The sequence below is a fragment of the Thunnus albacares genome, chromosome 14 (assembly GCF_914725855.1).
Source record: "Thunnus albacares chromosome 14, fThuAlb1.1, whole genome shotgun sequence".
NCBI classification, from domain to species: Eukaryota; Metazoa; Chordata; class Actinopteri; order Scombriformes; family Scombridae; genus Thunnus; species Thunnus albacares.
Genome location: NC_058119.1, coordinates 2,199,114 through 2,226,020, shown reverse-complemented (window position 1 = coordinate 2,226,020; position 26,907 = coordinate 2,199,114). Strand labels below are relative to the sequence as shown.

The 26,907-nt window shown below is 39.0% G+C and overlaps 1 protein-coding gene across 3 annotated transcripts in view; it reads left to right on the top strand.

The window, feature by feature from the left end:
- hspa12a (heat shock protein 12A) overlaps positions 1–26,907 on the top strand; it is a 58,491-nt gene that overhangs the window by 7,953 nt on the left and 23,631 nt on the right. For 2 of the 3 annotated variants that reach the window (XM_044372771.1, XM_044372769.1), the window contains exons 2-6: positions 14,439–14,515; positions 16,424–16,551; positions 23,139–23,325; positions 24,734–24,838; positions 25,128–25,244. In XM_044372771.1, the coding sequence (XP_044228706.1) occupies positions 14,439–14,515; positions 16,424–16,551; positions 23,139–23,325; positions 24,734–24,838; positions 25,128–25,244 (614 nt within the window). The remainder of the gene's footprint in view (positions 1–14,438; positions 14,516–16,423; positions 16,552–23,138; positions 23,326–24,733; positions 24,839–25,127; positions 25,245–26,907) is intronic. The other variant, XM_044372770.1, reaches the window with a different exon arrangement.

Below are 26,907 nucleotides of genomic sequence, written 5' to 3'. Positions count from 1 at the left end.
CTATACCAGTCTGCCAATCAGTATCACACTCCATCTTTCCATCACTCCTGAACAACCCAACAAGCTAGTTTAACTCCTTCATTTCAGACTCAGTGCCAACCTGGAGCCTTTCATATTCTGCCATCTGTTTTCACACCTTACATTAAAATGTGATCCAGTACAACAACAGGAGCCTAGCCAGAAACTACACCCTTAAAAATACATGATTACCAAAAAAAAACAACTTTTTCACACCACTTAGTGAAACAATAGTTCCACTCCCCTAAATGATGTTATGGTTTAGAGCATTGCAGGGAAAAGGGGAGAGGGCTGCCGCTAAGCATTGTGTCATGTCTCAGACATGAGCCATGTGGAGTAAGAGGTGGTGTTCTGAGGAGGAGTAGGATTTACAGGATGGGGGGAGGTGCTGCTCACAGGCCATCAGATAGGAACTGGCAAAGAGGGAGGGAGGGAGGAAACAGGATTCATTTGGAAAAGGAAAACATTGTTAGGAAGTCTGGATTGTGACACTCTTATAAATAATTCTTCCAGCAGATACTGTGGAGGAGTCTTGTCCTTCAGTTGACCCATTAAACTGTTTGATGAGTTTTAAACGCACACCATAAGCACCAAGAGTTCAGCAGCAATATGCTGAGTCTTCAGTGAGATGGTAATTGCTTTCATATGTTGCTGTGGCATGTCAAGCATGTACATGAACATAGTATTTTCCTTTAGTAAAAAAAAAAAATAAAAAAAACAAAGCTGCACATTCCCTCTGCTGCTGTGGTTAAGTTCACCCACATACCATCCATTCATATATATCTGTGGTACTGTGCTTGACTAGTTCACAGGACTGTAGTCTGGTCAAAGCTCAGTATGTACAGTATATGATTTTCAAGATTATAAACAATTGTTTAAACTATGTTATCTTGAGCTGCTGGTTGGTGATGCTGCTGGATGATATGTAGAAAAATGTGGTTTTGAAGGTTTGGATTCTACCCTAGTGTTAGCATAGGGAAAGCTATGAGCTCATAGTAATGTACAGAGTGCTGAGGTCACACATGAGGCTAGACTTCCTACAGAGTAATCTACAATCTTCAGATAGATGACGGTGCTGAGACAACCCGAAGAAGCTACGGGCGAAACACATTGTTCGCTCCTAATAAAGTCACAGTAAAGTCGTCTCAGTGTGTGCTGGTTAGTTTTGATTTTCACCTTATATGCTCCTGTGACTGACCACCACCTGACTGAAGATACTGGCTGTGCATTCTGTCCTTCAGATAGATGTGTTGTGCTCTACATTATTGGACTGCTCTGTATGTTCATTTCATACCTGGAGTAATTGTGTTTTTTTTTTTTCAGTTTTAGAGGGCAGTACGTGTTGCAAAGAGAATGCTTCCACCTGAAGTGGCTTTGATAGATCACAAAATATCAATTCAATAAAGACCACCCTGCACCCCGATGGAGAGGTATAGCTTGTACGTGTAAACGCTGTTGCTACGCTGTAGTGGACATGCACCTTCTCAAAAATGCAGCTACACATCAGGGCTATGGCAGCTACAGAGATAACACATGGAGACCACAAGAACTTGATTGGTCAGCTTGGGCTGCTTGTGTTTCCTCCTGTAAGGTGCCAGTTGCAGGGGGGAGATTGTTGATAGTGGAAACTGCCAACCTTGTTGTCACTGTGATTACCACTCTCTATCTAAATGAATTAAGGAATGATTAGTGATTGAGGCACCAAATCACCAAAGACAGCACTGCTGTACTGTCGTGTGTAATTCCACCTGTAGTTCTAGCTGCCCGTTGTATCTGTCACTACATTTAACTTGGACATGATTAAGGCCATGGACAGGCTATTTATTGGCATTATCCAATTAGAATCCATCACTTTCAGTAATCAGGAACAAATCATGTTGTATCCTGTATAATTACAGGCGGGCACTAAAAATATGGGGAAAGACAGATCACCAGTCTATCTCAGATCTGGAGGCTGACTGGTAAATTGATGTTAGAATAGAACATAGCCCATTAGTGCTAAGAAATCACAGCTCAGAAATGCCAATTATATGTTTGTGTCATGTGATGTTAAAACTCACAAATATCAATATTGATGTTGTGTGCTTGGGGTAACCAGGGCTACACCCAGTGCATCTGACCTACATGTCTTTAGAGATGTTCTACAGCACCCAGACATCATTGTACAGGGAATCATACAGACTGCACACTGAAAGCTTCAGCTAGTTGTCAGACGTTCTGTAGCATGATTAGGATCCATCTGCATTCTTCAGCTTGTCTACAGCTTGCAGTTTCTGATCTGTACTGGAAAAAAAAAGCAAAATACAGGTAGCACACACATCAATGTTAGACAGACACAAATTGAACCTTCTCAGTCAGAACTGAAGACCAATCTGCCTGCCTGTGGTGTTCTAAACTACAGCCCCAGTAACAGATTCTGGTGTTAGTATCTGTCAGTATACTGTTTACAGCACAGGAAAGAGCAGCAGCTGTGAGCAATTTGTGAATATGAAGCAGAATTAAATGCGTTTTTGGTAAACTGTGAGGCAGACAGATATGCCCCCTGAAAACATGGAGCAGCAATGCACCACTAAAGATGTGAATACTTCTTTGTTGTTAAATAATACATAGGCTGTTAAAAAATGCACACACTCCAAGAGAAGCATGGCTGCTGAAGATGAAGGCATATGATGAAATGAGAGGACACATCAAAAAAGAAAAATCAATTGTTAATCCAGATGTGTATTGTTGTCAGAGGATACTACAGACCATGAGGTGTTGACGTGGATGTCCACACAATAGTGATCTATTTTTGTCTACTTTGGGTTAAGAGAATTGTTCTCACTAATCAAGGACTATTTCGGTGGAGCTTTTGTTGTTATCAGTTTTTCCATTACATGCAGGCAGGAAGGAAAGCCATTGTTCAACTGAGAGTTTTAAGGCTTTTCCTCAAATCGCTCTGACCTCTCCAGGAGCCTGCCTCGCTCTCTCTTTCTGTCAGACGCTTCTGTTCATTGTTTCATATAAAAGTCTTTGTTGCTTTGTTGTAATGAACAATTACAACCACTTGGATCCTTGAAACATCTGTTTCAGTAAAAGTCACGTTCTGTCTAGCTACTTTGATGTGGAAATATGGAGGTAGTTGGAAACGACAGATTTAAACGGCCAATAGGTAGTCATAGATAAAACTCTGTGAACAGGTGACTCTTAGAAGCTTAAACACAGTTACAAGTCATTAAGGTCGCTGCAGTGGAAACGGGCAACAGTTGCTAACTGAACGCCAAGACTCCGACCATAAAGAATTATTTTGGTCTAGTACATCTTTGATCTTGTTTTCATAGTTTTCCATTGTTAATAATAACTGTAAGTTAATTGTTGAGATCTGGGAACATGGTGACATCACTGCAACAAGGTCAGACAAGAAAGACAAGTGGTAAACAAAGCCCCAGGTTAGCCAAACTTATTAGGAAGAGACACAATAATTCATAAACTGGACTTATCCTTACTTTATTTTTTATAGTGTAGAATTCCACCTCTGTGGGTGAAAGCTGAAGCCAGTGTGGAAGTGCCTGAAGATGTAGTACTACTAATAGCCACTAAATGCTATCTTCAACCTCTCTCACCATCATTATAAAGTCAATTTTAGGGTCTCAGCTTTTTCTTCTTCCTTTTATAAGTTACCAGTTGAGGTGGTTTGATCAGGATGCCTCCTGGATGCCGACCTGGGGATTTATTCTGGGCAAATCAAAATGCAAGGACACACCAGGGCAGACCTGGAATATGCTGGTTGGATTAAGTATCCCATCTTGCCTTGGAGCAGCTCCGGATTCCCCAGGAGGAATTGGAGAACGTGGACATGTGCCACTGTGACCCAGACCTGGAAAATGGATAGATGGATGGTGAGGATTTACAGGTGTTTCAACACAATATAGTCAGCTGTTCTTGTTACTGGTTGCTCTCCTCCACCCTGATTGCTGCCATGATTTCTCTGATTTATCTCTGTGTGAGTGTGAAGCAGTCCAGAGAGAGGCCTTCATGCCTTACAGTTGGGATGTCTTTATCAGTCACAGTTCACTAGGTACTCTGAGTGGGCTGGAGAATTTAAAGTCAGTTCCATCATCATTCTAATCTGGCCTGGACCACATGGCTTACAGTCCATTTTCAATCACAATTCACCATTTAGGCTAAATCATAATAATCATTGCACTGGAATGATGGTCTTCTGCCTGAGAGACACTATTTATCTTTGAGCAGTCCTGCTACTAAGTATTGTTTTATTTTGTTGATGAAAATTAGCAGTTGCTTTCGTTGTGATGTGACTAAATCTACACACTAACTTATAGTGCCAGGAGATGTGTTTTCTGCCTGCTCTGCAGAATCTCTGTACGCATATAGATTTATTGATCTGCCAAGCCTCTCTCTGGCTGTTCAGCCTCTGCAGTTTATTCACACTGTACCTGCCTGCAGAGCTTAGTGATGAAGAAATGGTCCTTGTTTATGCAAGCTGTAGGTGGGTAACAAAGAAACTCTGACTTAGAAAGGAGCACACACATTATAGAGATTGTTATTCATACTAATGGTAGGACATATCTGTCTATGGGTAGTATAAATGCAACCGAGTAGGGGTGGGTGATAGGGACAAAATTAATATCACAAGATGATGCTTATCTTGTCATATTGGCACGTTAAAATGGTAAAGAGTCTAACTTTTTTTTATCCCTTTGAGTCCAATGTTTTTCAATTTAATGAAAGTCTGTGAACATGGAATAAAAATCACAGATTTACACATTTTGCAGTTGCACTGAACATTTAATTTACAATGTACATTAAGTTCACAGTGAACACCTAAAAGTTACTGTAAACATTAAGTTTACAGTGTACAATTAGTCTACAGTAAGCATTTAGTTTACAGTGAAAATTTAGTTTACAGTTGCAGCGAACACTTAGATTACAGTGAACATTTAGTTTACACTGAACACTCACTTTACAGTTACAGTGAACATTTAGTTTACAGTGAACAGTTTACAGTTACAGTGAACATCTAGTTTACAGTGAACATTTAGTTTACACTGAACACTCACTTTACAGTTACAGTGAACATTTAGTTTACAGTAAACAGTTTACAGTTGCAGTGAACATCTAGTTTATAGTGAAATAATAGTTTATAGTCGCAGTGAACATTTGGATTACAGTGAACTTAGTTTACAGTGACAGTTTAGTTTACAGAGAAAATTTAGTTTACAGTGAACACTTACTCTGCAGTTACAGTAAACATTTAGTTTACAGTGAGCAGTTTACAGTTGCAGTGAACATCTAGTTTACAGTGAACATTTAGTTTACAGAGAATATTTAGTTTACAGAGAATATTTAGTTTACAGTGAACACTTACTTTACAGTTGCAGTTTTATATTATAAAAAGTCATAGAATGTGCATATTCACATGTCAGCGATGATTGCTTTATCGCTTACTTCTGTGCATTATCCCTATTATGTGTAAAAACTGGAGTCTTAGATTAGAAATATGCATTTAAAGTCTAAGTGCACAAGTATCCATTTTTGCAGTCAAGAGTCATGTCATGTCCTTTTTAAAGGGAGAAAACAAGGTCTTTTGTGATAAATCAATAATGCCCCTTTTTCTCAAAGGAGAGCATAAGACATGTAATCAACAGAGGTCTGTATGCTGTAGCAGAAAAACTCAATTTAATTTCAATTGACCATACACACTCACATATTTTGGTTTTGTAGGTCTGGTGAAAATCATGCAGCGTGACATTGCACTTTATCTCTACACCATCCACACAGTCAGACTCATGTATAATATATTCCACTTGACAGAGGATGAAAGGGAAAAGCTGTTTCAAACCTCATGCCATAGAAGAGTAAGAAGCCACTGACAGAAATACATACCATACCTAGAGTTAACACATGTGCTATCACATACAGTCCACCAACTGCAGTTAAGTGATGTTCACTGTAGATTTACACCGATAGGTCAGGCTGATCTTAGCCTTAAAATAAAGCCAGTCTGTGTCATCCATCTCTGATATGATGAATATTTTATAACACTTGTCTGGCCCGAGAAAAGAAGCCTACCTGAGACGTTTCATCAGTATAGCACATTACTGTAAGCAGTATCCCTGGGTGTTTGAGAGACTTCATCCATCACAACAACAATTAAGAATATTTGATGTGGAAATGATCTAAAGATAATAAATATCTGCAGCTATTAGCAGCATAATTCCAAAAATATGTCCTTGAAAACCTGTGTGATTAAATATCATAGTATGTTTGTGTAGATCTGTGTGTGTGCTTTAGATGTGTGACCGTGTCTAGTGGCTGCAGCTGTTGTCAGGCTGTTTCTCTGCACTGTGTGTCTGGGCTGATGGCCAAGTGGATGCAGTGAGCTGGGGAGAGAGTAGGGGGGGTTAGTCTCTCTCTCTCTCTGCGTGGCATGAATGAATGGGACCTCTGATGAGAAGAAGAAGCAGCACATTCTCTCCCCAAACTCATTTTGCTGTCGCCCTTCTGAATGTGGTTCTTTGATAGTTGATTTTTTTTGTGTTTGTGCCTCCCAGTTTGCCGCAGTGAATTTAATGAGGCTGCTCTCCTGCTATTGTAGGTAACAGTCGGTGCCTTGCTTTGTATCTGTCTCTGTGTTTCAACGCAGTCTTAGCCACCACTGTCTTCTGAAACAAGCTGCTATTGTCTATCAAGATCTCTCTGTAGGGTTCATTAACAAGTTAATGAACTTTTTTCCATTTCAAATATTTAAACTAGATACAGTTTGCAGATTGAAAATTTGCCACAGAATGAATTTGAGGTCGACTTGTAAAAGTTACAATTTGTATGACGGACAGGCAAAATGCAAAAGGCCAAGAGATACAATAGACAACTCATTAACAAAAAAATATGCAGACAAAAGAATGATTGATTAAAAAACCTCAAAAGACAGACACCATGTGTTCAACTTAGATTGCTAGCATAATTGGCTTGATGCCCATCCTGCCTACTAAGCTTGTTTGAATCAAGGAATCAAAGGCTACTGTCATCTGATGAACAAGCAACGATGTACACATTCAAGAACAGTATAGTTATTTTGTTACTGTGAACAACATCTCAGAGATTGCCAGCAAAAAGATAAAACAGCCATCCTAGCAAACATTCTGATGTTGGAGACATGTTTAAAGCCCAGTTGTTTTTATGCATATTTTCAATTTCTGCATAAAACCTGAGTGGAAACGCCAAAATCAGAAAAAATAAAAAAGCTGAAACATTGCAAAAAAGTTTTTACCTTTGGTTGACAGAAGATGCAGTTATGGCCGATGGAAACAGATTTTATGAAATAGACCTTGATGTTATAGTACCTGCTGCAGAAGACCAGAGGTATTGTAGGTACATGCCACCCCAAACTCTGTCACCATAGCAACTGACAAAAATACCAGTTGCATGTGGATCAGAAGAGATAATTCATTTTTAGCTTTTTTTTTTTTTACACATTCTGTATAGCACACCTTGGTAGTGCTGTGCCACACCAAGCAGTGATCTTGTGTGTTTCCACAGCTGGAGATAACGGGGCTTACTTGTGCTTTTGCTTGGTTGCAGGACCAATCAGGAGCCATGTCCTGCACTAAACTGCTTGCCTCAACATGTGGTTGTGCTGGTGACCAGAGATGAGAGCACCACATTTTAAAGTCTGCTCAGTAACAAATTGTGTAGCTTGTAACTGAATTGCTGCAGTTTGGAGTTTGTTCATATTCCTTTTGTACTGTTGCTTCACACTGAAGCCTCCTGCTAAGCAACAACAGGAGGCTGTTATTGTGAAGCAGTCTCAAGAAATGCAATGTATTAATCACTGACATTAACTTTATTAGCTAGATATTCCATTTAATCAGTGGAATCAGTTTTAAATATTGCATGGAGGATGTTGTAGAGTGTAGTAAGCTGTTATACGAAGTAGTAAATAACACCTTTTATTATGCCATGCTGTCCTCTTGCTCTGGCAGCATTGGATGAATGGTCTTGGCTGCCCAAAAATTAAGGTGTTTGTTTGAAACTTGTATGATTCACGTTTCATTTTGTGGAAATTACAAATATTTCCCTCAAACTTGCATTTGCATTTGCACATTTTAATGGAAACATATAGTAGTTGGTAAGCTGTTAAGCTATATCGCTATTAGAAGTTAGGCTGATGGTGGCTGAGGAGTTGCTGGTGATGTACTCCCTCCCTTGACTGCTGGTCAAAAGCATATATTGGATTTTTTCATCAGCCAGACCCTCTGAGAAGGTGACCTCAGTTCAGCAGATCAAAAGGACTCAATGTCATCAGAAAATGGAAGACTTCCCTTATTTATCGATGTAAGCCTTTTAAACTCAGAGGAACCCCTTTTCAGTAGTACTTAGACTAATTGATTTCAGTTCGTCAAAGCAGAAGTGCCTGATCATTTTACTAACATGCTCTTGTGTCTCAGGCCTCTGAGTTAACATCGTTTGGGGAACAGATGGAATGTGAGGCCAACAGGAAGTCACTGCTCCTGCTGAGAGGAGAGAAAATAACAAGGGTCTTCACATCCTTTTCAGCTGCACACTCAATGCCGCTATGTCGACACGAGTTCCGCAGGCTTTTCAGGAATCAAAAGTTTCCTGTTTAATTTTACTCATCCTTTTCAACTGTGTTGAACGTGGGTGTTCTGCAGCTCTCACATCTATGCTGTTAAAACTAACAGTAATATTTTTCAGTGTCATGGTTGTAACAGGAAAAGCACTTCCTTTTTTCAAAAGTAATGCAATTAATTACTTTCATTATTATTTCCACCTGAGAAGCAAACGTTGGCATGTTAATTGGTATAGCCATCGGGTTGGCTACTTAAAATATCCTTGTAAATTTTGAAATGGAAATGTACATGAAAGCGTACACGAAGCATAAATTAGTTTATAAAATGCTGTTTTGCAGTCGACTCATCTCAAATAATGCTAATATTGTTTTAGACACCATTACCTTTACTCGTTTGTAAAGAGACAGAGGAGAAACACAGGGAGAGAGAAGGGTATTCTACAAAGTCCTCAGGCCGGAATTGAACTGGGGATGTTGTGGTTACATGGTATGCTTCTTGGAACACTGCCATAAAGAAATCGTACAAAATGTTTTCAAAGAGATAGAACCTATAGCCAGATTCATGAAGGATATGCAGTCTCCAGTTATGTGTAAGTGGCAGTGGGTTGGTGGTTGGTGTGTTATATTGGAAAAGACAACAAAATGAAGCCAGAAATAAACCCAAAAATAAAAAATTGTTGTTGTTGTCACATAGTATAACCTGACTGATTCACTGGCATGGCTAGTACTATACCAACTTCATCTTACAAGAAATATATGAATGTAATGAATGCAGAAGAGAAATTCCAGATATGTTTGAGGTAGTTTAGCAACTGTCTTGCTACTATAAACATATAAACGACATTTCCAACTGTGAAATGTCCCCTAACCTTACATCACCTGGGGGGCCACTGGCCAGGTTGTTCTCTCCTAGAGAACACTTGGCAGAAAAACAAATCCTTTTTCTATCCGCCCTGAAGCTGAGCAGCTGATCGTACCTGTCACACTGCATGCTTAGAAGAACAATGCAGCCTGAGTTTGTTTTATTAGAGATCAGTGACTTTCTTACAGCTAATACAGGGAGCAGTCACATAAAACTCAATGAAAAAATGATCAGTTCAAACTGTCTCTGCTGCAGGTAAAGCTTTATTTCATAGCTAATGCTTTTAAGTTCAGCTTTGATTTTGCAGCCTATCCAGAAAATGACATTATTATTCTGAAATAAGACTGGCAGTACAAATGTAGAAAATAAATGTCAGCATAATGTCTTCAACTATTTGATTAAAAAGTCAAAGCAGCGAGTGTCACTTGAATCCACAGCAGTACTAATCATTTATAGGGATGATTGATGAGTTAACCTGCATCATAATTACTTCATCGCCATTAGCTACTGACATGTTGATAGACTTTTTTTCCTTTGTTACATAAGACCTGCTCCCCTTTATCTGTTGACAATGTAACATGTTGGTCTCATGTCTGAATAAGCGTGCGAGTCATTTTCACATAAAAGTCACAATGGTAGTCTTACAAGGTTGTATTTCTTTAGCACTTTCAACACGGCACAAGTCTGAACTGAATGCTGTTAGATGAATATAAAGGCTGCAGCAGCACAAAGTCAAACATGTACAGAGAGCAGTGTGCATCTTGTAATAAATTTAAAATCTCAATCTGCACTCTGCACAAAGAAAATATGAATTTAATGAACTGCAGTGAAAGAGCCAGTTTTAAGTTGTTGAGGAGATTCTTCTCACATCAGAAAAGATCAGTGTAAAAAAATATTTTCACCTCAACAGAGGCAGAAGAGGTTAAAGAGTATGACATGCAACAAGACATTGCGATCATGTGATATGCATCTTAACCAGTAGACCACCCAAGCTATGAACTCACCCTCCATCTCTCTGTCTCCCACAAATATTGTACGAGCATTGTCTCTTTCTGTAAATATCCTGTCATGTGTCAACATTAATCTTTTGTCCTGGAGGCAATGTTATGTATTTCATGTCTGAAAAAGACTACAGTGTTTCACCTCTGTAAGAACAAAGAAACATTAACCCTTTGCACCAGAGGGATGCAACCTCAAAATTTGTACTCCTTAATCTCAAAATCCTAACTGTGTCAAACACAGACATCATACACACTCTGTAAAAATCAGAAGAACCTCCCCTTTACAAAGATGTCCATTTCTGTGCAATCTGTGAAGGATAAAAAAAAGAGACAAAAGATGTTCCCTATAACTTGAGATCTTGGTTCATAATCATTAAATCTTTTTCTCCAGCAAAGGCTTTTGCAGCTACAACCATGCCTGTGTGTAAACTGAGACTACATCCACACTATTACGTTTTCACTTCAAAATGCATAACTTTTGCTACGTTAACGCCTAGCATCCACACTACTCCAGCGTTTCGAACCTCCCTCTACGGAGATGTTTTAGTTTGAAAACTCAGGGATTGCGTTTTAGTCCGGATGGGCAGAAATAGAGACTTTTGAAAACGATGGCACAGACACCTATGTTCACTTCCTGATTGGGTGTTATCAGTCATGACATGTCCTTCCTTCTCTTCATCAATCCCTATCACGTGACGCTTTTCCAGCTACAACTCCCAATCTATGTTTTCTGCCGTTACGTTACACTATTGTTACTTTCAGAGACATTTCCACCTTGTCGTCAGTCTAAGCAGAGAAATCTCTGGTTTTACTTTTTGCTATTGCTGTTCTTCCTTTGTAGTAGTTTCTGCAACTAAGCAACCAACCATAGAGTAGACAATCTGCTTCCTGTTTACACTAGCACGCGCATTCCGAGTGTAGGTGAATGGTCATGTGATATGCATTTTCAGGTGTGTTAGTATGGATGGAGATTATTTCCAAAACGCTTGTGTGGACGGAGATCATAAGTGTGGATGTAGTCTGAAAAAATGCAGTGTATAATTCCATGGAACAGATTTGCCATAATGTTAAAAAAAGAAACCCAAAACTGCTCCGTTCCCAAATATGTGACATCAGTGATAAAATAAATGAAAATGGGGTGTCAGTATTTTGATCGTTTGGCACTATCAATACAAAATGCAAAAATTATGGCATTTCTGAATAGTTTAACTTATCCTGAAAATAATATGACATACCTGGGTGACACATATAGTTACTATACCATATAGGCTACCTATAAATGAAGGAAATGAAAAATGAGCAAAAACACCCTAGGGTTCAAGGGGTTGAAAAAAATATTAAAACATCATAAAAATTACAACAGAATGTAAAAGGAAGTACGTTTATTTTACTGTATTTTTATGGAATGTTTAAGAATTTCAATGTTAAGTCACGTCACGTATGGAAGATACAGTCAGTGACCTGTAGCATGAGCGCTGTACACAGTATTGACTGGAATGACTTCACCTCTTGGCATTAAAAGTAGGTTTGCAAGAATCAAAGTTGTTGTAGATACACAGTTGGCATTCACACTTCACAGCTGCCTGTTAATGAAATTTCTTATTACATGGAGGTAAACAAACTGAGCTAGCGCAATAAAAAAGAAAGGCTGAGCCAAACCTCAGTGATACAGCAGTTGAGATATTATTTACTACAAGAGCAATCACTTTACTTCTCTAATCGTGATTTGATTTTTATGGCCATTGTTGGGAATAAAAACTCAAGGTTGGAAAGGTGATTTTAGGAGTGGGCTGCCAGGGCCATGGAAAGACGGGCTGGATGGCAGCTAGATGGAGTCTAGCCACAGGTGGTCTATAATTCTTCACCGTAATTGCCTGGCAAAGTGTATTATGGGTCTTCAGACCACTCATCCACTCTGTAGGGGTGGACAAGAGAAAAGGGTGAGCGAGGCGGAAAAATAGGATGGATAACATGATGTCCCGTCGTGAGACAATTCTGCCAGACGCTCACAATACGTCGAGGGAGTACTATTATTGTGTGCGTTCAAAGAACACTTTCTGTGAAGGCTATTAAGCCAGACTAATGAAAATGATGGTAGCAAATGGGGAGACAAACTTCAATTCAATTGAAATGTCATTGCGTTTTAAGGACAGGTGCAACAGACGTTTTTTGCTATTTGAATGGAGTCGATGTTGTCAGTCCGCAGCACTGCATCAGGAAAAGAAGGCAGCCACAGTTCAGGTTCAGCAGCAATGATTTGGTGTTCAATACAGCAGGCACTGTCCAACCAGTCAGTCCCTCAGTTGAATTTCTGAGCCTCCTCAGTTATTCCAATTAAAATGTACCATATATCACATACCATAGTGTTTGACAAAAGCTTTCACCAGCCTTTTCTGGGGATTTTGACCACATCTCATGGTCTTCATCAGTGAATGGAGTTTTCTCAGTTGACTCAGGTGTCATCATGTTACCTACAGTAAGCATTGAACTTTGGTCACATGACAAGAGGTGTTTATATATGGGAGGAGATGGTAAATCCTGTCTCTGTTTAGAGATGGTCTCTGGTGTCAGATGGGAATGTCTTCCATGATCTTCCTCCTTCCATCCACTGACTCCTGCTCCATGACCTTTGACCCCCTCCCAGTGGAAGCTGTGAGTGGTTTTGGTCTGGTGTTCACAGACAGCTGATGTCGTCTGATTCTGATGTTCATTCAGTCTCTTGTCCATAGACAAGGACCGGTCTTACATTGGCACTGGTTCCTGATAGTGCGAACCATAATACTGATAAGCTCCTGCAGCATTCTCTACTGCTATAAGTATTTGGTTGCCATTCATTCCTTTATTTAACATTCAGCATTTTCAGTTTGCCTACTGTTAAACTAACTTTTCCCTTGGTGTGGTGGTCCATTGATCGTCCTTTGCGTTGCGTGACTACATCATTATTGTGTTTACATTCTGTTAACTGTGTAGGGCTGTAGTTACAGTGGGCAGGTTAAAACTCTCAGTGGGCTAACTAATGGGACAGTACCATATATTACCATATATTTATGGTGTTTTGGATTTTCCAAGCAAATCAGCTGCTGCTCCACTCTCAGCTCAGGTTGGCAGAACAAGCTAGTTATTAACTAAAGAATGTAGCGCACCAGTTTACAGGTCTATATTTTTAATCTGGGGCTGTACTGGAATATCTTTACATTATTTACAGTTCAAAAATCTCCTTATTTATCTCATATTGACCGTTTATGCAGCCCAGACTATTTTAACTACTGTCTCTTTAAGGCTCCCCTCCTGATGAACCCACTCTGTTCTGAATGGTTAGCTTCTGGAAGCTATGTCTCGGCCCTTTAAACTTTAGCTGTGCGACTGGCTGTGATGGTCTGACGGTCATCCTGCTGTCAAAACTCTCTGCTCTTAAATGTACGCCATACATTTGTTTTTAAAGCAACTAACTACCTGTTTGTATGACTCACCCACAGGGTATTGTATAGTTACACATCATAATGTGAAAGAGTACATTTATTAACCACGGTTACAGCTGTAGGGTGACAGTGATGACTCCTGCTAGCCAGCAGTTCCTCATGCTTAAAAAATCCAGAATAAAAATCAGCAAAAATACTAATAATAATCAAATTAAGCAAACAACAGAATGGAATGATCATCTTCATATGCAGCTATTTCTTCAATGTACTTGGTAACTAGTCTATGTTATATGGTATTTACGACATTAAAGAAGGTTAGTTACAGTTTGGCTTATTGTACAGGGTCTGGAACCAGTTTTATTCTCTAACATGGCATGATAGCAGGATACCAAATCTATCTCTATCTCTCTCTCTATCTATTTCTGGTTTAAAATAAAATGAAATAGTACACGATGTAGTATAATGGAAATAACTGACTGAACATACAGAAACATAAAGATACAGCGGGTGTGATTGTGACATAAATATCTTTGTCTCTCTCTCTGCAGATGCGATGGCTAATCCTTCTCCAGCAAAGAGCATGGGTGACCCTGGAATCACTCCACTGTCTCCCTCACACACTCAGGTAACTCAGCTCATTCTCTAATGCACATGTACTCATTTCAGTACATATTTTGAATGTTAGTAATCCTGCTTTATGGTGAGCTGTATGTATAATCTCCTGTCTGCACAGCCATCTTATCTGTTAGTCTTAGATGTTTGTCTCACAGGCGTTTCCATTATGTGCCTACCTGTGATTCTCTTTTGATAACATTGCTATCTGTCCACCAGTCTGCTTCACTGCCTGACCTTCATGCACCAGTCTTGCTGGTTTGTGACTATGACTATCCAATGTAGAAATGTTTCATCTACATAATATCCAACTACTATGGGTGAACATCTGTTTTTTGGAGAGTATTTTGTCTATATATAAACAGGAAGAAATGCTTTACTTCCATACTAGAGTGGTGAAATAGTGCTGTTCCCTGTGGTGCTGCCCAGCTCAGTGCTATTCATGGCTTCCTCTTCCTCACTCATGTATTTTTCATAACAATGTTAGCGGACCACAGGGAGGGTCACTGCAGCAACAAACAATGATACTACACAGTCAAACAAGTGAAAGTTATCATTATTCACAGTGTATAATGATAAATAACACAGAGCTGAAGCTTCTGTAAATCAATGAAATCTCCACAGTCTAAAAATATCTACACTGTGAAGTGTTCTCTGTCCTGCTGTTGTTACAGATGTGTCTGAACTAACCGCGACCCCTCCACTCGCTTATGTTGGACTAGGGTTTATGGGAAATGGTGTTTGTTAAAGACTGAAAAAACAAAAATATTGAATAACCAGCGATATACTGTATATAGTTTTAGAAAGAAACATCTAAACATGAAGCGAGCCCAATGACATACTGCTGAGAAAGTTTCTTTTCCGTGGATGGATTTTTAGTTATATGTGTTGTTAGTAATTTTGAGGTTTTCTTATTTGTGGAACACAAGTTCTGGTTTCACTTTGGCTCTCTGTGTTAGTCCTTTCATTACCAGGGGCCTGTACCACAAAGCAGGATTAGTGGGTTAGCCAGCTATCTTTGGGCTTAACTCAGGTTTTCAGGTATCATGTAACTGGTTACCATGGTGACCTATGCTGAGCAGCAAACCTGATCTGGAGCAGAATAACTTGAAAGGATCAGATCAAAAGACTGCTGACCAATCAGATCCCTGGAAAAATTGAGCCATCATTCCTACAGGATGCTTACAAAAGTCCTGAGTTTACAATGAAGGTTTTTACACTCTGATTCCATCACTGCAGCTCACACAGCTGAGACAACTGTGTGATGATAACTGGAAATAAAAACTAAAGCCTATGTTGTCTTTTATTAGAAAAATAATCCACATACAGTGATTAGCTCCCATCATTATAGATGCAACATTTGGGTCAGATAGACCTCGTCAGGCATTGACTACTTTTCCTCTCCTCTCTGCTTTGGCTGCACAAACATTACTTTTTTATGTGCATCACATATTCAGAGTTTGTTCATCATCCAGCAAAAAAAACAAAAACATACTCATTCTATACTGAAGTCATATATAATATATAACCAGTTTCATCATACCAGTCATCCAAGATCACAAATGTTAGGCTCAGTGAAGCAAGCTAACCCAAAGAGAGCCAGACTAGGTTGAACTTGCTTGGTGGTACAGGCTGCAGGTCTGCACATATCATTCACATGTACTGTTTACATTAAGCGCCCAGGCATGCAGACATGTTATCTTAGCGCTGTATGTGTTCATGTCTGTGTTAAGTAGTGATGCAATATTACATTGTAATTGATGTTTCTTTTCAATTTTGACTTTTTATATGTTATTGATCTGGATCTACAGTTGTGCTGTCACAGTTAATGGCTGTTGTGAATGTGAAGAGGTTTCTAACAGGTGAATATTTGTGTGTGTGTGTGTCTAACACTATGAATCTATATATCATCTCTGTGCAGCAGAACGACACAGACCAGGTCCCGTCAGGACCGTCCTTCATGGTGGTGGTTGCCATTGACTTTGGCACCACGTCCAGCGGTTATGCTTACGCCTTCACTAAGGAGCCAGAGTGCATTCACACCATGAGGTAGGCCAGCACCGCAATGCAGACACTCATTGAGAGGTGTGGAGGTTGGCTGAAGCTAGAGCAACACATTAGACAAACACTTTGCCAATGGTGGGCTACCAGTGAAAAACAGAAGTACTTCCCTTACATAATAACATGATCCAAGAGACATTCTAATGATACCATGTCAGACTTGCTCAAAAGCTATGAGCCACAGACCTCTCAGGTCATCTGGTTCTAATATTTTTGCTATACCAAGAGTCAATTCAAAGTCTTGACAAAGCTGCATTTACTTTTTATGCCCCTAAATGCTGGAATTGCCTCCCTGAGGACCTGAGATGTGCTCAGTTTCTTTTAAAAATGGTGCTTAGTCTTTTCTCTGTTGCCTTTCAATAATATGCAATTCATCCTTTATAACTGAATAATCTAGATGTTCCTTACTGTATGCTTGTTGTAAATGGCTATTATCATTATTACTGTTGTCATACCCATCATTATTTTTATGAATCTTCTTATCATTATTTTATTTTCTCTCCTTCTCTCTTCTTCCTCATCTCTGTTCTTGTGTTCTCACATTATCTTCATCCTAACATCAGTGGTAGCTGTTATATGAGTGATTTAAGAAAACGCAACTTTTTTGAAATTCACAAGTACTCCAGGCCTGTCGTATGAGACATGTAGATCTATGTAGGCTTTTTCTACCAGGGAGGCAAATTTCAAGGAATTCCCTAATCGATTATTGGACGTTTCAACAATCTCACTGCCCACCTACTCATGAACAGGTCAAGATGAAACAAGCAATATAGATCAAGTCGGTGAATCCTACTTGAAACACTCGTACAAGCAAACCTCACAGAAAAAAGTAAGAGAGGTTTAGGATAGGAATACAAAAATCTCCTTGCATGAGATCCAGTGAATGTTCCTTGGCTGTGTCTGTAGAGGATTTAATCAACCAATGAGAGTGTGTCAGCCTCTGAAGCAGCTCTGCATCTGAACAATACCTGTGTGACTAAAAACTGCTTCTTATTCATTACAACAGAGTGCAGGAGATAGTGCAGCCACTGAGATACTCATCCCTCCATGAACCAAGGGCTTATTTTGTGGTCCCAGATGAAGTGAAAGTCGTTACTCAGTCAACTTCATACATTGCTAATAAATGTAATTTTAAACAATAGGAAGAAAGGTAATATAAGATGTTGTTGAGTACAGTGAGTATGATCTGTATGATGCATAAACCTGCACATGACTGTGTAAGTGTTGAGTGGAAAGGTTGTGAGGGTTGTGTGTTGTCGTGTGTGCAATCACACAGTAATAGACGTAGTGTGTACATTTCTCCTTCCTGTTTCCCTGTTTTTGAAAAAAACATTTTAACAACCTGAAAGATATGATCTTCAGCAGTCAGCATTAGTGAGCTTGTTATGCTTAAGATGGTTGTAAGACACAGGGAAGCTCCTCAGTTTAGAAAGCCACATTTTTGCACGTTTGCACATATTTCACATTTTGGTGAAATGAGCTTATTTATCTTTTTACAGAGAGTGAGATGAGAAGATCGATAGCACTCTCATGTGTGTGAACAACAGAGCTGGAGGCAGGCTGTGGTTAGCCTAGCTTAGCATAAAGACTGAAAGCAGCTAGCCAGACTCTGTCTGTTCAGAAACAACATCTGTAAACATCTCAGAAAAGTCAAAATGACAATTTGTGATTTGAAGTGATGCTACATGCTGGAAAGTTTTCTTGATGAACACTAGTGTATCCATGGTGCTGGCTCATTCACTGCATCCGGCTGTTGTTTGCTAAGAAACTGTTTGCAGCACACATTGTTGTTTTTACATTTCTGTTTATGTACAGATTAAACTAACAAGATACAACATATTTACTTTAGAGTGTTTAGCTGTTTTCCCCTTTTTAGACAATTTCATTCAGTTATTTTACAGCTGCTTATGATTGGACAATATTTAGCATCTGAAAATGTTAGCTTCTTTTGTTAAATGAGAAGACGGTTTTATAGAAAAGCATGTTCATATTCCTCAAAGCAGGGTAATAGAAAATAAATACTAAAACTCAGGTATTGTATTGTAACTAGTACTGATAAATCCCAAATGATAGTCAGTCTCATCATTGATTTCATTATTGATTGATTAGTTGTTTGGTCCATAAAATGTCAATCACTGTTTCCCAAAACCCAAGATAACATCCTCAAATGTCTTATTTTCTTAGCTGTTGTTGTTGTTTTCTTCACCTTTCAGCAAAACTTGCTAACCCTAACCCTAGCTAATGGAGCTGGACGATCTTCTCTTAGCCCCAGATCTTTTCAAATCCTACCAACACCTCTTGGCCCTGACCGCTACCTCTGTCAGTATAGTCTAAGTATAGCAGAGGAGAGAAGTGGTTGAGGAAGAAAGAGTGTCATGACAGCAAGCTTTGTCCAGACCAGAAGACAGAAAAAATGATGAGGGCTGCAGCTTCCCCAGAGCTCATGGATATGTCTGTAGATTACTAAAGAAACTGAAGTTACAATGATAAAATGCATGTTTCATTACCAAAATGATGCACCTGTGTGTTACTGTCACCTTTTTCTACTTACTTGAGTTTGCAGCCATGTGTTTATTCAGTTTACTGTCATAGAGGACTAAAGAAAGCAGAAAATATTCACACTTAAGAAGCTGGAACCACAGAATCAGTCATTTGTTTTTTAATCTATTACGGATGATCAAAATAGTGGACGATTAATTTAATAATTGGCAACTAATCAATTAATGGACTAATCGTTGCAGCTCTACATGATTCCTTACTACAGTGTTATTTAGCTGCTTGCAGTGATGGTGTGAAATATAATCTGATTTGACAGTTTTGAAGCTGTGCGTACTATATGTACTGCAGGTTATGATAGCAGTAAGTTATTTACTGTCATACAGGAGTTTCCACATCAATAATAATAATAAGTAATGATAGATATTTCAGCAAAGACCCCTATTTGTTAAGGCAAATCTATATGGAAAGTAGTTTAGTTTGATTTACCAAAATGTAGACAGTAGTTCTAGTTATTATCATCAGTGTTGGTTTTAGACTTTGGGATTTTTTTAATCAATTAAATTGTAATGAAATTCAAGTATTAAGCTTTAAGCAAGGCCTTCCTGCCTTGTGTCTAATGTTAACAAAGTTTGATTGAAGTGGTGAAAGAAGCTGGACTACAACCCTGAGAGTCCCATGACCTCTGAGGTCAGGGCTCCTGGCCTCAGTGCCGGGCACCACAGGGGTTAACAGCTTCCATCCCACCACAGGCTGACAGGTGTTTAAGTTGCAGCTCATGTGTGATTCTTCACATTCTTGGCATTGCTCTCTGTTCTGTTCTCTCTGTTCACGGTGTTGCACACACTCCGCGTCCTTAAATCCTTCTATCTTATCAGCCAAATCGAGCGGTATAGTGTAAGTAATGCTGATAGATGTGAAGAGAAGCAGGATAATTGCTGCTCTGTTTAATGCAGCCTTACCTACAGCGCTGTTGCTAATGTGTTCACTTGCTGCAGTATAACATCTTGTACCATACCTGTCTCAAGACACACATTTTCATCAGGTTCTTCTGGTTAGTGTGATTGTTGTAAACATTTATAGTAGAGTGCAAAAGTTTTAGACACTAAAAGCAAAGTGAGGATACTTTCAAAAATAATGCCATGAATAGTTTTTATTTACCTTCATACAAAGTTCAGTAAACATCAGAAACCTAAATGAAATCAATATTTGCTATGAGCAGCTTTGCCTTTAAAACAGTAGCAGTTCTCCTCGCTACACCTGTACATAGTTTATCAGGTAGTTGGCAGGTTGGTTGTTCCTGCATCTTGGAGAAGTTGCCACAGTTTTTCTGTGGATTTAGTTGCCCTCAGCTGCTTCTGTCTCTTCATGTAATCCCAGACTGACTCCATGATGTTGAGATCAGAGACCATCTGTTGCAGGACTCCTTGTTCTTCTTGTTGAAGATAGTTCTTTATGACTCTGGCCTCATGTTTGAGGTCATTGTCATGCTGCAGAATAAATTTAGGACTGATCAGGTGTCTTTCTGATGGTATTGCTTAATGGATATGAATCTAAACATCTGAAGTGCATAAAGCTTTTGCACAGTACTGTACTGTATATCTTATTGTCATTTTAACAGTTGAAACTCCATTCACATTTCAAAAAGCTCAGTTACTTTGCACTCATCAACTCTATATATGCTAATAATGATAAGCTGTATACTTTGTAAGTTATTATAGGTTATATAATACATTGAAGTCTATGGAGGTCCCATTGGTTATATTCAAATGTAAAAACACTCAGTATTGCAGTATTGCACAGTATTGATCAACTATAGATAAGTAAATCCTAATTAGTCCCATTGTATTCATAAATCAGCACTTGCATACAGCACAATCTCACATTTATATTTCAAAATGCAAATTGATCAACTGTACAAAAGCTCATTATGATGACATGTGTAAATATACACCATTGTCTTTTTGTTTGTTTGAAAGCCTTATTGCATCTATAACTCAAAATCAGGCCAATCAGCATCAGTGGCCACAACATTCTCTTTTGTTATAAAGACTTTTTGTGTAAAAATAAAACTCACTTTATTTTGTTTTTTGAATCCCTTTAATGAGAGAAAATATCCAACACAAGCCTTTGGGCATTGCCTCAGGAATCCCTCTTCACACGAGTCATTAACTCTAACCATCAGATTAAACTGAATAAGATATTTTCACTCAGTGCTACCACATTTGCAGTGAAAACAGCTCCAGATCCCCCCGATTATTTAACTTGGGTGAGACCCTCCTCTGCCGAAATCCTTACCCAAACAAGAGCTGCCGAGGAGAAGCACAAAAGCAGCACAGAGGCTGCCTGTGTTGTGTCAAAGAGAAGGTTTTTAGTTTCTAGCAAGAAATTCTTGAATAGCTGCATCAGAGGGGAGGGGAGTGTACTGGTGTGCTAGTACGAGACATTCCTCACCATATAGAATGAACATTAGCATTCAGCAGCTGTCTTCACTTGTGAGCGAAACAAATGGAGCAGGGACCAGATTGCTGGCGCAACAATCCCCCCAAATACAGAAAACAGTCAGAGGTGCTGACAGCTAGAGATGGAAGCTAGAACCTCATCTCATCATTTCAAATGTCCCTCAGGGAGATGCTGCTTCTAAATAATCTTTTTAAGGAATTAATTGTTTTGAAATGTTTTCTACCTCAGCTGACCTTCTCTCAGAAAAATACATTCATAATTAATAATCCAGCAGGATTCAGTGGATGCTTCAGTCAGGTGGAGCAGTGTTCAGGGTGATGTAAGGCCAGGCTGTAGTGATGTAATGCTGAGCCTAATAAGGACAGGTAGCCTAGCTTTCATTGGTGTTCTGACTTATGCTGGTGTATCCAGCCTCAAATATTTCAAACCTGATTCCGTACCCTGTCAGTGACTGTCATCCCCAACGTTTTGATCTTACTTGGATCTGATCATCCGAGTTATACTTTATAATAATGTCATTAAAGTGAGACTATGTAACTTCTGAAAGGAAAAATAACACCTTTTCCCCTTACAAAATGAAAAGTTGAATTCATAAGCAATAAAACACACGGTTGCTCAGTGTAATACACTCAGAGTCTTGCTGCTACAATCTTACTTGGTCTGGTATTTTTATCATTATCCCATAATTACCACTTGTGGCCACAGTGACTGCGGTTTAGCTAATTTACATAGGCTCACTTTAAATACAGTATCATTAAATTAAGTATTCCCTCTATGTACTTTCTGGTAGAAATCCTCTGGCACAGAACAACCGATGCAGTTTATATGTATACACTCAGTGGGAATAAATTATAGTGTTGTTTGCATTAGCAGTGATAATCACATTTACTGAACAGACTAAAAAAAACAGTGGGCAAAGATACTGTCAATCAATCAAATATAGATTTTGTGGCTCAGTAAAGATAACAGTAAAGAACAGAACAGTTTCAACTCCAGTGGGAATAAAACTGCTAACATAAAAACATACGCAGGAATTTTTTTCAGTTCAGTTTGTGCCAACAAAATGAAAAAGATATCCCATCAACCCCATATTTCATATCAGCTAAAAACTGTTCCATCCAGTTTTTTCCAGGTCTCTCAAATTAGTTCTTCTTCAAATCAGGTGCTCTTGGTGAGGCGGCCTCCATAATCCCATCAAACACTTTTCCCAAGGAAAGGAGATAACACTAATAATAGCTGACCTCCATTTGTCCAGAAATACTGTGGTATCTCAATTAGCCTACAAGCTGAGTTCAGGTGGCTTTTCTGAGAGAATTGAATCACTAATTTGAACCTCATAAAAGTATTTACGACTTAAATGTGAATGTTAGAAAAAAGAATTACTAACTACAGAACTAACTTTTCACTATACATATACAGTAGCATGTAGCAGATATATAACTGCATGTGCAATGGATGGAAAGTCCCAGAAGAGTGGTGCTTAAATAGGTGGGAATTATTATTCAGCTGACCTTTGCAAGGTGCTAACAGTTCCAAAACTGTGTTCTTGATTAATACAAAAGCAGATACAGACTTATGGTATGTATGTATTGATAACTGATTTGTTTTTATCCCAGGCGTTGGGAAGGTGGGGACCCTGGTGTGTCCAATCAGAAGACTCCAACCACGATCCTGTTGACTCCAGACAGGAAATTCCACAGTTTTGGCTATGCGGCTCGTGACTTCTATCATGACCTGGACCCCAGCGAGTCTAAACAGTGGCTCTACCTGGAAAAATTCAAAATGAAGCTCCACACCACTGCAGTAAGGACAAACACACACACACACACACAGTGCTGATACTGCAGCACACTGCTGCCTTTTTCTGCCAGCGGCTGTTGGCTCAGGCTACTTTACTGCCCATAATTCACTGCAGGACATGATGTGGATGATGCCATTACCATCAGCAGTACACCTCTGTGTCTGCTGTGGTGTTCATCCAACCACAATCATTTTGTAGTCGTAGTAATTATAGCAACACTTAAATAAAAGCAGAGATGATGTTGATGTCAATGCTGTTCCACCCCGACAAAAATAAATATGAAAGTTAGTGAGTATTCAGAATTTAAATGGAGACAGACAAGATTAATAATAAGTAATTTTGGAAGGATTGAACCACTGTACATACTGACAGTTATGCTGTCAGCATGAAAATTTAAAGAATATAAATATAAGGTTTGATCTGAGGGTGGTGCTAGAGGAAAGATTAGGTGGTCATTGACTCCTAAGGCGAGCATGAATATTCTCAGAAAATGTCATGACAATTTGCGATATAAAATGTCTTCTGAGCAAAGTTGACATTGAAAAGGTTAAGGTCAGTGATGATATATTTTACATATTGTGAATAAACCCTGTAAAAAGACCTAAATCAACACTGAACTGATCTAGTGTTGTCTGTGTATCAAACTCTGATATATCTTACTTCTCTGTGTCATAGAGCTCCGTTGTTGTCCAAAAACTATTAAAATCACATCAATGAGCCACAGTGGTGCACTGGGTGACATGTTCCTTCATTACCATGAACACACACTGTAGTTTATTTTGACTCAGTCCTACACACACACCGTCCTACTGCCAGAAATACTCAGTGGAACACCGAATGTGGATTGATCCACCACTGAAAATAGTCCCAAACAAATGCACTATTTCCTCCTGTTTGAGTAATGCTTGATAAAACTACAGTTTTTATAGATTTATGTCTTCAGTAGAAAACAATGGACATGTGTCACAGACAGGGAAGGGCAGGCAGAAAGTATTGAAAAACAGACTAACGCATTGTTGGTTTTAGTCTTTTCATGGGATTTGTTGACAGTAAGAAAAATGTAGCATAACACCAGCCTTATCCTTTTAAGCCTGATGATGGAACAAAACCATTAGAAATCATCCTCTGGTGACCATGAATATTTTATGACAATGTGGCCAGTGGCTGTTGAGAGACACCATTTTGAACAAAGTGTTTGATTGATGACTTGAATGATCAACTGACTGACCTGGCCCTGCAACAAGGACAAAAAATAAGTATACTGAGCAGTGTCATATGTCACATCCACTACAAGGATAGCTGAAAATGTCATTGCAAATCTAGACCTCATATGTCCACTATATGTGACAAATGAGTATGTGTCCTAATTCATTCATTCAACTCAGACTTTGAATTCTCTCCCACAACCAGAATCTGTCCATCGACACAGACCTGCAGGCAGCCAATGGGAAGCGAGTGAAAGCTCTGGACATTTTTGCATATGCGCTGGCCTTCTTTAAGGAGCAAGCACTAAAGGTAACACACCTATCTCATGTATATTCTGTTTTACACTATGTATTTTTATTTGGTTGCTATTAAAATATTTACATTCTGTAGAATTTATTTTCAATATACAATAGTATTAAAAAATACCTAATCTGACTTGTTCAGGTGGTATTTTGTGACATAGTGAGTAGCTAACATGTAATTCATCAAACGGTAATGGGGAGCAAATGAAATGCACAAGCAGTAAATTCCTTTTTCTGAATTGAATTGAATGGTCAGTGTCACATTAACAGAGTGGGTTTGACTTTTCATCCTGCAGGAGCTGAGTGATCAGACAGGTGGCGAGTTTGACAACAATGATGTGAGATGGGTGATCACTGTTCCTGCCATCTGGAAAATGCCTGCAAAACAGTTCATGAGGGAAGCTGCCTATAAGGTGGGCGGAGAAGCTATACTCATATATCTTACTAACACATTTGTTTCTAGACTCCAGCGAGGGCAGTTTTCTTTCCAGTTAGCAAATGACTGATTCCAAACCTTAAAGGAATCATAACTATATATATAGAGATTAGCTGAAAACAGGATCTAACAGGTAAAATGATGTCTGTGTTACACATGTATTGTGGAGGGAGAAGGAGTTGGATGCTCAGGGCTGCTGCAGCTCCACTCAGTAATCAAGACTCCCAGTCATACGTGACTGTCATACACATATACAGTGACCTACAGACTGTGGTAGAGGACATGGGGATAGAGACTGTCATCAATATAGAGAGAGAAAGAAACACAAAGAAAAGAAGGAAAGAAGGAGAACTACAGAGTGATAAAGCACAATAACAAACCCTCCACAAATACTGCAGTTAACCAACAAGTTAACACATCTTACACATTTAATCAATGCAAATACATCTTGCAGGGCTCTTTGAGAAATGTTCTTTTGTTCTTGCTAGCTTCTGTAACTCAGTGCAGTCTCATTCAGCATTTCTTTCAATGGCCATCACTAAAAAGCATATAGTTTCCATTCTAGGACAAATTTCTCTACAGTAGTTGCTTTTAGACACTGAGACGTTTGTGATTTTAACCAAGTTAAACAACAATTTATTTTTTAGCATAAAACAAAAAATTGCAGCTCCCATGAAAAGTTATTGGTGCATCAGTGCAGGTACCTGGTTTCGTCCATATGCATAAAATCCGCCAACACTTGTCTAGAGCCAATTTTCCAACTTTTAATTGTTATCTCTGCTGTCTAAAACTTATAGATTTTTAGTTTAGTTTAGAGTTTTAGTTTATTACAAATGTCAGTGAGATTATAAATTTTCCTACTTCTGGAACAGAATCTGGAAGTTATAGTTTCACTTTGGCTCACTAGATGGGTGTCATTTGCATAGCAATAGAGATCAGTACTGTGCTTACGGATGATGACTCCTAGTGGTAGCCTGTAAGACTTAAAAGGAGTGGACCCAGGACAGAACCTTGCGGTACACCATATGGGGCTTTCCAAATCTGATCAAGCAGAATTTAGGTTTGCAGTACAACTCCTGACTGTCACTTCTAGGTTGGCTTGCAGTATGTATTTTACACTCAAGTATTTATTCATTGTACACACAAGGAATATATATTGATCTCAATTTGCTGTGAAATGTAGTCACCACAGAAGCTTGTAGTTTTGTCTGCTTCTCTACTGATTCTACTTAGTCACCACTTTTCTCTTTCATATACAGTATCTATACTGTATATATATTTTCATGTAGATAAAAGTAGCTCATCATAGAATCTCAAGAAATATTAACACCTTTGTCTGCTTGGTGACATGCCCCTTGCAGTATTTGTCCTTGCAGTCTTGTAAATAGAGGGTCCTCACTAGCAGAGAATTTCAAACTTGTCTCTCCAGACCATCAGTGTATGTGGTCACCAGGGTGTGGCTATCTGCAGTGAAGAAAGAGGCTGGAGGAAGAGAAGGGAGAGAAACAGGACAGATGTGAAGGGTGGGGGAACCAGGGATGTGTGTGTGTGTGTGTGTGTGTGTGTGTGTGTGTGTGTGTGTGTGTCATTGTGTGATGGGTGTGTTTGTGTTAGCGATTTGAATTTGCTGAGGGTGGAGA